This window comes from Atractosteus spatula, chromosome 8, assembly GCF_055471065.1.
Source record: "Atractosteus spatula isolate fAtrSpa1 chromosome 8, fAtrSpa1.hap1, whole genome shotgun sequence".
NCBI lineage: Eukaryota > Metazoa > Chordata > Actinopteri > Semionotiformes > Lepisosteidae > Atractosteus > Atractosteus spatula.
The window spans coordinates 16,581,709-16,594,089 of record NC_142713.1 but is presented as its reverse complement, the minus strand read 5'-3'; the positions used below and the strand labels follow the sequence as shown (position 1 = coordinate 16,594,089).

The 12,381-nt window shown below is 37.5% G+C and overlaps 1 protein-coding gene across 1 annotated transcript in view; it reads left to right on the top strand.

Moving 5' to 3' along the window:
* Positions 1-12,381, top strand: part of b4galnt3b (beta-1,4-N-acetyl-galactosaminyltransferase 3b) — an 88,262-nt gene that overhangs the window by 48,647 nt on the left and 27,234 nt on the right. The window contains exons 4-9 of the mRNA XM_088924206.1: positions 595-685; positions 3,669-3,769; positions 6,837-6,904; positions 8,375-8,453; positions 10,903-10,969; positions 11,944-12,087. Coding sequence (XP_088780332.1) covers positions 595-685; positions 3,669-3,769; positions 6,837-6,904; positions 8,375-8,453; positions 10,903-10,969; positions 11,944-12,087 — 550 coding nt within the window. The remainder of the gene's footprint in view (positions 1-594; positions 686-3,668; positions 3,770-6,836; positions 6,905-8,374; positions 8,454-10,902; positions 10,970-11,943; positions 12,088-12,381) is intronic.

Here is a 12,381-nt window from a genome sequence, read left to right as displayed (position 1 = left end):
ATTATATAGCTATCAGGTCTTATATAGGTATCAAGTCCATGCCCCACTCAGTCAGTTGCTTCTTTTTTCTCTGTGGTGCGGTACTTAATAAAAGAAAGATCTCTAGCATAGACAACACATGCTGACAGAACCTCCAGTAGCCTCCAATTCCAAGATCTTAAGTTGTCACCTGGACAATTGTCTTCCTTCTGTGGATTATGAGACAAAGAATGACATGTTTGTCGCCACTGCTTTCAGATTCTTTCATCTTGTTATCTCTTACAATATTTCTACATTATGTATAGTGGCTATCAATAGTCTGCATCCTCCTTGGACTTTTTCACATTTTGTTGTGCAACGATATAGAGTCATAATGTATTAAATTGGACATTTTGGCCATTGATCAACATAAATCACTCTATAATCTCAAAAATGAAAACAAAATTCTATTCTACAAGTTCTGCTCACAAACTATGACAAAGTCCAAGGGGGGTGAATACTTTGCTTAATGTCATGACTTCTTTATCTCCATTAGCAGGGTTTGTAAAGGATTGTACCCTTTAAGCAAGAATGTAACCTGCATAATGCTGAGATTAACACTTTTTTTTTTCCCAGACACGAACTACAGTGAAGAAGTTGGCTGTGTCCCCTAGGTGGACAAACTATGGTCTCAGGATATTTGGCTACCTTCACCCTTACATTGATGGTGAGTTTATTGCCTTTCCTATGGCTAGACTGATGGGTGATGCAGACCAATCTGCGAATGTGTTTAGAAAGCATTGTTGAGCAGGAGTTTCAGGAAAGGCGTGACACGTTTCGGGATAACTATAATTTTTTCAGTTTCTCTGATACAGTCGTTTTCACGATTTTATTACTTCTGCCTCTAAAGAGTCACTGTTTTTTTAACCTAATTCTGTTAATTGAAAGTATAGTGGACCAAATCGATAACATGCAGGTTAACTTCATCTCATAAATCACCATCTTTAAGGTTTTGTAACGACCCTGGCCACCCCACCAGGGAATAGACCCAAGAGGGCATCGCAGTTCGGAGAGAGCTGCCGGCTTACTTCACCTCGGGCGCTAGACAGGCTGACAAAGAGCAAGGCCAACCTGAGGTGGATGTGTCCCAGCTCCAGGAGCAGGGCCCGCCCATATATCAAATAGTTGCCCAGGACACTGGGACAGTCCAGGATTCAGACATTGGACACAGGGAAGGAGTGTGTATGCTGAGGGGTCTGGAGCCTTGAGCCGGGCAGGATGCTCCCATTCAGGGTGGTCCTCCACAAGGTAAACCGAATACCGAGGTGACCAGGGTGTGCAGTCTTCGATGGGTCTTCTCAGAAACCTTGCCAGCGTGCACCATCTAGGCGGACCAGAGAGATGTGCCGGAGACTGGGCCAAGAGAGTCATCTGCTGAGGTTCGACCAAAGTGGGGTCCCGACCTCTTCTTCACGCTCAGCAGCCTGGAGAAGCTCTTGACAGCACAGGCAGAGCCCAACAACAAGAAGGGCTCCACTAGGAAGCTGGCATATGGCTCAGGAGTGAAGTGGAATAAACATCAATGCTGGATCGCCAGGGAGAGACTGAACAGGGTTTAAATACCCCAGGACACCTGGGTGTGACCTCTCACTGCAGCCAGGTGCTCTGCATGTGCTGTCTCTTCTGCAATCCAGAATCTGTCTCTTCTGGCCACTGGCCACTGCAGCCTGATCATTACAGCTTTCTCCACAGTTTCATTGGTTTGGTTCTCCTTTATGATCTCTGTAAGAACAGTAATTCCTATAAAAAATTACAAACTGTAACCATCTTGATTCAGAATGTATAAGTGAAATAATTAAGTCACTATTGGGTTAAAACCATGATAAAATAGTGAGAGGTAATAATTTCTGCAAAAAGCTGCACAGAAACAAATAATAGAGCTCGTTGATTTCTGTAAAACAGTAATATCTCTGACAATTTTCTCTAGAATTTTGTTTTTGTTTTCTCTAGAATTTTTGCATTGCTTTTCACATCTTTTAAATTCTTAATAAATGTGTGATGAGAAACAGTTAATTTTAACTATTTTTAGAAACTGAAAGTTGTATTTTTTGTAACGCAGATTTAAAAAAAAATAATACTGGTCATTATGGTGTTCTACTTTATACTTATTTTTAAATTAACGGGCTTCGAACAAGTGCCCTCTTTATTGGAACTCCCGGATTTAGTGGTGAATTATGCTTTTCAGTATTTGTTATTATTACTGGTGCATCAGAGCACCAGGATTCTGGGTTTAAATCGGACATTTGTCTGTGTGGAGTTTGTTCTTCAAGTGTTGATGTCGGTTTTGCTCTGGTTTCCTCCCTCCTCCCTAAGACATGCTAAGTATTCTAAATTGCCCCCTTCTCTTGGCCCTGTGATAAACTGGCGTTCTGTGGAGGGAGGGTGCAGTCATGTGGTCAGAGTCTCTGCTTGTGCCCTGTGCTGTTGTTGTAGGCTCCAGAGTGCCTTGACCCTTACCAAGAAAAGCAAGTTTGTGACAGATGAATGGGTGGGTGGATGGAAGGATGTTTGCTGTTCCCACATTTTTGTTTTGTTTTTAGACGGGGTTCTGTAGTTTGTACTTAGCCCTGAGGTTTTGGCCTGTAGGTTTTTTCTAATATTTCATTGCAATACTTGGCTCAATCTTAAATTGGTAGGCCCTTCAGCTCTTTCAAGAGGTCATTTGTTTTTTTCTGGGTCTTAATTTTGTGTTTCAGAGATGATCTAACTCCTTGTAACAAGTAGCATGAAGATGGAAATTACTATGTAATGATGATAAGGGGTGGACAAATTGTAAAATTATAAACTTTAAAAACTTTCCTCAGGAATGTTGCCCACCCTAATCTGTACGTATAGTGACAGTGGAAAATTACCAACACTTCATAATGTTACTGTATGATGGCAGGGTTTTAACCACCTGCTGTTGCCTGTGCTCTTTTGCCTTCATGCAGTGGGTGCCACATGTACTATATGTACAGAGCAGCAGCTGCTCCTGTAATGTGATCCACAGGGAACAGGACACCCTTTTGTAGAGTCTGTGTCTGCCTTTCACTGCACCAGAATGAGAATGGCATTGTTTACAGCATGAAAATGAACAAAATCGATACCTTTCACTTTTCATTAAAGTAACGATTAGCATTTTATTCTGTGTTTCTGGTAGTGGTCAGGGAAAGACAGCTCCAGTCCGCAAGTGGCAGCTTTGTGTTGATTTAATGGGTACCTGTCTATTAACACTTGACTTAACACCTGCAAAACAGATGATTTCACTTCTTATCCACTTAATTAGTGTACTTTAAGTCATTAAGCTCTGAGATGAAATGAAAACTAGAAGCATATGTAACACCCCAGGACTGTACTGCAGTTGCCTACCTCTGGTTTAGGTTATTCTGCTGTTCCATTAAATCACATTATTCACAATGACTTCATTAAATGTTTTTGGACAGGAGACCATTACACTTCTTTTTATCCATGATCATTTTTTGTTTTATGATGTTTTTTAACCTATCTAGAGTTTCATTTTTTAATTATTTAATCCTCCATTTAATGGCTGCAGTGTGAATATTATTTCTAGTGATTATCTGTTTATTGGATTCAGTGGATGTGATTTAACAGACAAGAGTGTGAAACAGTAGCTGAATGTGAGTTAACACATCACAATACCTGTGTTTTAGGTGAGTACCAGTTTGCAGTGGCCTCAGACGATAATTCTGAATTCTGGCTGAGCTCGGATGACCAACCTTTAAATCTAACTCTCTTAGCTTTCGTGGGAAAGGTGAGTAAGTAAAAAAAACCTTCCCTCTATACAGGACATACTGCTCCAATTGTTTTTGTTCATCTTTAGCGATTGTTGTGTAATTCACCCCCAGACGCAGATTAGTCCTCAAACTAATGTGTTAAAGATAACACATTTTAAGTGCAATATAAATCATCTTCCTTCGTTTTTCTGAATACCTGAAAGACCTAAAATCTATCTGGATTGCGTTCATCCAGAATCCCATACATCTATCCTTAATGTATCCTGTGCAAAGTCTTACAGACAATACAGTACATCTACATCACAGTAGACATTAGTGTTTGGCCTTCTTGAACATTTACCATAAGATAAGAGATCACTTTATTAGCCGTATACAATTTTTTTGCATTAGGAATTCATCTTTTCGTGTACCCCAGCTTGCTTTCCATGAGACACAGACACACAGACAGGGAGAGAAGTTTGGGGTTAGAGCGCAGGGTCAGCCATTGTACAGCGCCCCTGGAGCAGTTGGGGTTAAGGGCCTTGCTCAGGGGCACAACGGAGTAGGATTCCTCTGCCGGCCGTGGGATTTGAACTGGCAGCCTTCCAGCCACAGGCGCAGATCCTTAGCCACAGTCCCACCGCTCCGCCCATATTTATAAGATTATGGAATAATTTCTGTTAAACTGTTCAACAAAGAACCAGCTCCAGATGGCTGTTTTATTAGTGAGGGAATAGAACATTCAGAATTCAGTACCTTACTTTATAGGGTATTGACGCTCGACATTTTACCCACATCTATTTGGTGATGTATTGTGGTGCGAATTTAATGTATTGTCACCTCCTCAACTTCTGAATGTTGAAACTGAAGACTTCTAAGGGTAAGAAGTTACAGTAAACGTCCGCAGAAAATGAAGAGGCAAACTTGTAATATATTAATTGCGTAAGTATTCAGACCTGTGAACTCACTGTTTGGGGTGGAAATGTACCTTTGGTTGAAGTGACAGCCGTGAGTTATTTTGGATAGTATTTGCCTTTTCTTGCCTGAGTTTGTTTTCCCTTAAGTCCTAAGAAGCTTTCCTTTCCCTGTTTTGGAGAAGCATCCCCATAGCATGATGCCTCCACCACCATGCTTGACTATGGATGGTGTTGGTGGAACTTGTATGTCTAATGCAGATCCACAGATCGTAGCATGCTTATCTGTCCACAAAACCTTTTCCCACATTTTTGAAGGATTGCGTAGGTGCTTTGTTGCAAAATCCATGTGAAATATAAGATGGGATTGCCACTCTACCATACAGGCTGGCATTATGGAGAACTGCAATGTCGTTGGCAGATTTCATCCCAGTTCACCTGTTGAATTCCGTGTATCTGCACTGTTCCCTGGTGGGTGGGTTTGTGTTGGTATCCAATACATAATCTGCTGTATTTTAAGGGACTGGCTTCCTCTGTTCATAATTTACATGCTTCCCAGAGACATTTATCAGTTACCACTATTAGGGAAAAGGGACTTCACTTTTTTTATTGCCCAATATTTCTGTTTGGCCTAAATTTGGCTCATAAAAATCCATTAAATTTTTAAGTGAAATTAATTAAATTAAGTTAAATTATCCACTTCAGCGAGTGTACCTCACCTTTTGTAGATGATTTAGTTTTAAGGTAATCCCTTTATGCCCTAACCAGGGGGTGTTAAAGACAGCTTTTTCCACGTTTTGAAAATGTCCAAATGTAGTTAATTTTTGGGAATAGTTTCATCCTTCTTTGTCCACTATCCTACATAAGGATCTTTTCTGTTCTGAGCCGGTGTTAAATTATTTTACTTTTAGTTTCCCACAATGGCAGAAACCCATCTGGTTTGCTAGTTTAACCAGAGGTAAAAGAATATTGGCACTGTGGTGGGAGACTCCACCCTCTCATTGGCATCATTGAATTAGATCCACTCTTGCTATAAGTAATCTTGAGCTTTCTAGTACGTGGGTCCGTGGTGTAGGGTGTGTGTAGGGGAATGGGGTGGAGAGTTGGAGTGCTCCTGCTGACATGGTCGAATTCTCATTGAATAGTGCTTCTGTCATAGCCGTCTCATTTTGTAGTTGGGGCCTTCAGAGAGGGAACCAATTTTGGCGTGTGTGTGTGTGTGTGTGGGGGGGGGGGGGGGTTGCTCTGTTTTTCTGTTTTATTTATTCTTTGTTTTTTAAGTTTAAAGTTAAGTAAAAGAGGTTCATAATAAGCAGAACATGGTTTGAAACTGAATACCATACTCGTAAAGTAATGAATTTGTATAATAGTATATTTATAGTTTTGTTTTAAATTTTACAAAAACATAAAATGCATCTAAAAGTCTATTTTCTCGGATAAACACCATTCAGAAGTAGGCTAGTGACAAAATAAATACAGCTAACATATTTTATGTTTTCACATGTTCTCAGATTTATTCAAGCAAACCACGCTGAAATGGGCTAAGAGATGCAGTGAAAGACAAAGTTTTTTAAAACATCTTTAAAGGTGTTGCGTATTTATGTTTTTGTAATTATGATACAGTATACAGATGTATTGGTAATCATATATATCTACAACAACATTTTATTTGCCCCTCTTTGTTTGAAAAATCCATGGGAAACTTCCTTTGGCCATTCAGGAGCTTTTCTTCAAAGTGATTGTTAAAGAACAATCAAGATCCCTTCAAAAGGCATGAAAACAAAGCACAGTCATAGAGAGAGGTCATGAGCTGTCCTTTCGTATGTGCTTTCTTGTTCTTATCATGTGTCAGGCTATCTTGTAGACTGGGAAATAAGCTCAAATCACACAGAAAGGAAGGAAAGTACTGCAGCCTTTTTAATGCTTTACACTTCGCTTTATTGAGGAAAATGCTGCTGACCTTGAGACTCCAAAATGATTAAATTCACTTTTATTCTGGCTGTGCTTCTTATTTCCCAGCTAACCCATTCAGTAGTCTTAATTTTTTATTTGTGATCATTCACTCATTCTTAATTTATTCATCCACTGCAATATTGTTTTGTTTTTCCCTTTTCTTTTTTCTCTTTGGTAGTGGACCTTTGTTTTATAACAAAGCATTTTATTTCTTTGTGTTTCTGTGGTTTTCTTTCAGACTGGCAAAGAATGGACTGCCCCAGGGGAATATGAGAAGTATACCAGTCAGATTTCTCGCCCAGTGCAGTAAGTGAGTGTTTTTAATGCCAAGAGATCAAATAACATTCAGAAACAACTCTACTTTTTAATTTTTGGCTTGAGATCAAAATGCAAGTCAAACACCACAGCAGCCTTGCTAAATAAAGCCCAGTGTAACGAATATGTACACTGAAAATCACTTAATTTAATTTAAAGATTTAAAGTGCAAGATTGCTTCTGTTATTTAAAGCTGTTGTTAGGGCCAAATGTGTAATGGAAATCTTGAATAGTTTCAAAAGAAGTAGGAAATTCTTAAGTGTGTCTGTTTCATTTTTCCTTGAGACAAACATTTGAAGTGACAACAATAATTGAGAAAATGTCAAACAGAATTAAAGGAAAATAAATGAATGAGAATTGTGTAATAGAAATTAGTAATATTCTTGGTTAAAGAATGGATTTATCCTGTCATGCAGAATTGCTGTAAAATGTTCATTCATGGTTTGTTTCATTGGTAATAGAAGGTTAGGGCAGCTAACTTACAGCTTACCGAGAATAGGAATCTTAACATACAATTTGAGAGAATGGGATAGTTTTGAAAGAAAAGTCCTGGCTGAATTGAAAAATGAAAAACTTACTATACAATTCACCAGTTTAGCTCAGACAATTCTAAAAAGTGGGGAAGTAGGGAGCTTCAAAGCTGTAAGTTTGTATTATTTCCCATTTGTTTTCTGTGGGGTGATGGTAAAATATCAGAATATAACAGAACAGAGTATCTTTAATATCCCCAAGGAGCAATTTGTTTTAAAGCAACAGACAATATAAAAAAACACTCAAACAAGCAATACATATAAACATTAGTAAGAGAATCATCCATTGAGCAAGGTTATGGGCATACAGTAGGTATAAATGAGAAATCTGTATCTGTGTTCAGAGGGGAGTAGTTGGAATTCATGAAACAAAGGGTAAGAAAGGTCATCTAGGATGGAATATGTTTTACGCAAGACTGGTAACATATAGAATTGGGATAGGGCCGAAAGATCAGCACCAATGACTTTCTGACACAGTTTGACAATACCCCCAATTCCCCCAATTCACATTCCCAAACCAGCAGATCAGGGCAAAAGTAAAATCAGATGCAATAAAAGTCTGATAAAATATTATGAACAATGAATACTTAAATAAAGTGATTCAGGAAGTGATTGATACTTAACCATGCACAGCAGCTTCCAGAGTTTGTGCTGGTTAAGTTTCACTTTTTGGGAATTAAATTTAAAAAACAACTTCACCTAGTAAGGAAGGAATTACTTTAAATACCTTAGAAATACCTTGCTTATCCCTGCAAATAACTGGTGTAAATTACCTTTAATTTAATTGAACAATAGTCACAGAGAAATAAATATTTGAATTATTTCCCCACTCTGAATGTTTGTGAGTTTTAGAAAACTGTAGTTAAAAACTTACTATATACTGGAGAAACAGTAGTCATGTCCTTACATTTCTTTTTCCTTCTTCTCTTAGGCTGAAAACAGTGAAAAAGTACTACTTTGAAGTTATACACAAACAGAATGACCATGGCACAGACCATGTGGAAGTAGCTGTGAGTAATTCATTATTATCAGTTATTATTTAAAGAATGAAATTTACATCGAATATCAAGGGGAGATCCTTTTTCACTGAACATGTCTTCTTATTCACTTTGATCTTTGATCTGAATTTCAGAAGGAAAATGTCTGTAATACAGGAGTTGTTTCTATGAGTCGAGATATAAAGAAACAATCGGCAGTTCAAAATTGAGTCTGTAACATGAACAATACTTAAAATGCTTTAAAACAAAGCTGTTGAATAAAAGCTGTGTCACCTACAACTGGAGAACTTTATTTTGTCCATGAGCCGCTGAATAATGAACAGCACAGAAATTCCACAGAAATTGATACTTGAGTAGGAGCTAAAATCACTTGTTAATTTTTCGAGTATGGTACCTGCTCAGACTGTTTCTTCTCCTGCTTTGATAAATCACCTGTGACATTTAATCTTGAGAGGGGGGGAAAAAAGGGAAAGGTTTGCTTGCCAACTTTAATCTGCGGTTGATATTACAGTAACCATGTTAAATCCTGGAGGAAGACTGCCTTAAGTTCTGTGTTGCGCAGTGCAACAAGGAATACAGCCATGGATTGTGAAATATTAATAATTAATACACATTATTAATTCATATTACTAAAAACATATTTTTACTTTTGTTAGGTTAATTATAACAGTGCAAGTAAAACAGCAATTACTGGTGGTCGGATTTCCACTGTTTAGGTGGTAGAACCAACAGAGGTCAAATTTGTATATATTAATAAATGTGTGTGTGGGTAGTGTTGTTTGGTTTTGTGACTCAAAAATATCACTCAAAGGAGCAGGAGTGGGATGGCCTGTTTAAAAAACATTTTTAAATGTACGCCGTTGGTAGATTTGGGTTTATAGTTTTATAATCTTTATGAAGACATGTTGTCAGCCATTTGTGTCTTTTGCAGACCACAAAACAGTTATAATGTGGCGTTTTGCATCAGATTCATAATGTATTTCTCCTTTAGATTGGGGAGGGAGACCTATTTTGAAATATAGCTAAATATTGCAGTACAGTTTTGTACCTCAGTTTTGTTCAAGTTTGAAAGGTACATTGCGTAACATTTTTTGGGGGGGAGGATGGTGTTTAAAATGCCAGAGAGAAATGCTGTAGTGTGATTAGTCCACAAAAAGATAAATATTAATTTGCAAGTGACAAATATCTGAAGGCCTAACAACCTTTGATCAGTGAAATTTTACAAAAACTAATTTTAGCGGAGGCCAGGCCTTTTAAATTCATAAATCTGTCTTCCAGACATTTGTTTTTCGTGTGATTAGTGGTCTCAAAACATTATCTCTTTGACTATAAAGTATTGCTTTGCCATTCAAGATTTTGAACACAGTAGTTCGTTAAAATGTTTTTAATAGCACTGTCATTAGATGAAACATAGAAGACATTTCTGGAAACACACAAATGCTGCTGCACTACAGCAACTATTTACAAAGTCTAGAATTTTTTAGGTGGGAAAAATTTAAAACATCACGCTTCATTTTATGGTGGGGTGTAATGGAATTCAATATGCAAAGCAGGGTTTTAAAGCTGTTTTTTTAGTTTGTTTTTGTTTTCACACCATTTAAATCTAACAGCAAATCAAGAAAGAGTGCAGGTAAAGAAAGAGCACATAATTAATATAAAGGGAAAATCAATTTAATGATGCAAGTCCTTGAAAAGACAAGAAAAGCATGTTTTCTCCTTTGTTGCACTAGCAAGATGCAGCCTAGCCATACTCCAAATATTCTCTGTAAATGATTGCAACCATGTGTTGATTTTGTGATATCTCAGCCTTAACCCAGCCTCATAAGGTTTGCAGATGCACCTAGAGCGGCCGGTCACATTGGTCACATTGGTTCTAAAATTGACCTGTTCATTATATATGATCTTCAGCAGTTTACAGACTCAATGAGCAGTTAAAAACACTAAGAAAAGAATTCCTGAATGACTAAACCAGAGAAGGTGCTCACCTAGCGGCTGAGATATCACTAGCTGGAACCTGGGTCATGTTCCTAATCGGGGATAGGGTGGGCATTAGTTACCCAATGTCCCCTCAGCTTCTGTAATTTTCTGGGCACTTCCAAGCTTACAGTGACATACATAAGAGATACAGTGCTTCTCCAGATAGCAATAACTCTGCTTCAATTTACTGTGGATTTTGTAGTGTGTGAAAAGCTCTGGCAGGGGGCCATGTTGGAGGAGCATGTCTGCAAGTCTGGCTCCTGTTCTGCTTTATTAGAATACAAACCTGTAGGTGTAACGGTATGTCAAATGATTGGCAATTCCAAATTGGGTGGGCATATGGTACAAGACTATTCTCAATAACATTTTTTAGAAATGGCAAAAAACTGTCCCTTAAAATAATTATTTTACAAGCGAATAAATGTTAGTATGTTTGCTTTTGGAGCGATTACACTCGATTTCACCTTTCTTTGTTTTTTTGCAGTGGCGACTCAGTAACTCTGGCTTAAAGTTTACAGTCATCAATTCAAACTATATTTCTCTCTACAAAAGTAAGTTTGTAGTCAGTTTATTGACCAGGTTCTGCAATTCTAAGAAAGTACACTGCCCATTTAATTTTTAAGTGTATTTTGGCACTTCAACTGCTCATTTGCCTTGAGTTTAACTACTTTGTTGTAATGGAAAACTAAATTACTGAGGTGACTAAATATTTTGGTGGCCACAATGTTTATGCCAGCTACCAGCCTTTTTTTAGTAAGGTGTTTCTTAAAAATGTATTCAGTTTGAAAACTTGTTCTTAATCTTAAAAATACATGTCTGGTTTGTCTTCAGATGTTCAGTGTACAACAATTATGATCTTCTTAACTCTTTTTTTGACTTCATCAGATATTTTTTTAATTTTGTCTGTTGAATTTTCTTCTTTTTCATTTTCATTTATTTAATTAATCCAAAAAGAATTAATTATAATCTGCTTTTCTTACTGCTTGACCAGCATAATTTACAGTATTACAGTGGTATTTCTAGCTTTCTCTTCAAATGAATAATTTAATTCCACTTACATGTCAAGGTTTGTTTTTTAAACTTTGTGTATTCCTATAGCCAAATGCTTTCATAATATAAAAATGAAAAAGGCAGTAACTACGTCTTATCAGTCCAATACAGTTTTATAAAATAATTGTTGACATTTAGAGATTAATTACCCTGCTATAAATGACATGCTGTGTAGTAAACACAGGAACTGTGTTGACATTTATACTTTGTTCATCTGAGCATGCTCCCCAGTTAATGGTCACTTGAAAGTGTGAGTGTGCAATTTGATTTCATCATGTTATTTTAAATCTTGACTGGATCTGCAAGTATACTGTAATATTCTTAAATATTAACATTCTGTTGGGGAAAAAAAGGGATTCGTATTAACGCTAGTCTTGTTTTTTTTTTTAAACCTGTGCACGCAAATTAACCTTTTATAATTTGCTGGCTGCTACTTTCCTCTGTTATTTGTCTTCCCTGATTTGTCCCTGGGCAGATGAGTCTTCTCTAAAGATGAGTGAGGTGAGTCACATCCCCCAGTCGACTGCAAGTCATGTGCGGTCCCACAGTGAGATGCAGCAAACCACCAGTCACGGTGCAGAGATGCTCAGAGAAGACCCCCGAGATACGTTCTTTCAAGGTAAGCCCCTGCTAATAGTTTAATAGTTCCACAATTATTGTCAATTTAAATACATTTTCAGGAATATAGAAAACAGATCTACTGTCTTTGTCGTCTGTTTTTTCTCGTGGTTTGTTTTTGTTAGGTTTCTGTGTATTTTAAACCTTGTATTTAACTTGCAGTTTAGGCATTGAGATTTTCATGAAGTGCCAAATGCCATTGCAACAATAAGGTTTCGTATAGCCACACTGTGCTGAAAAAATGCAGACTCTCCTGGCTTGGGTTTGTGAAATGCTGGAAAAAAAAACGGATATT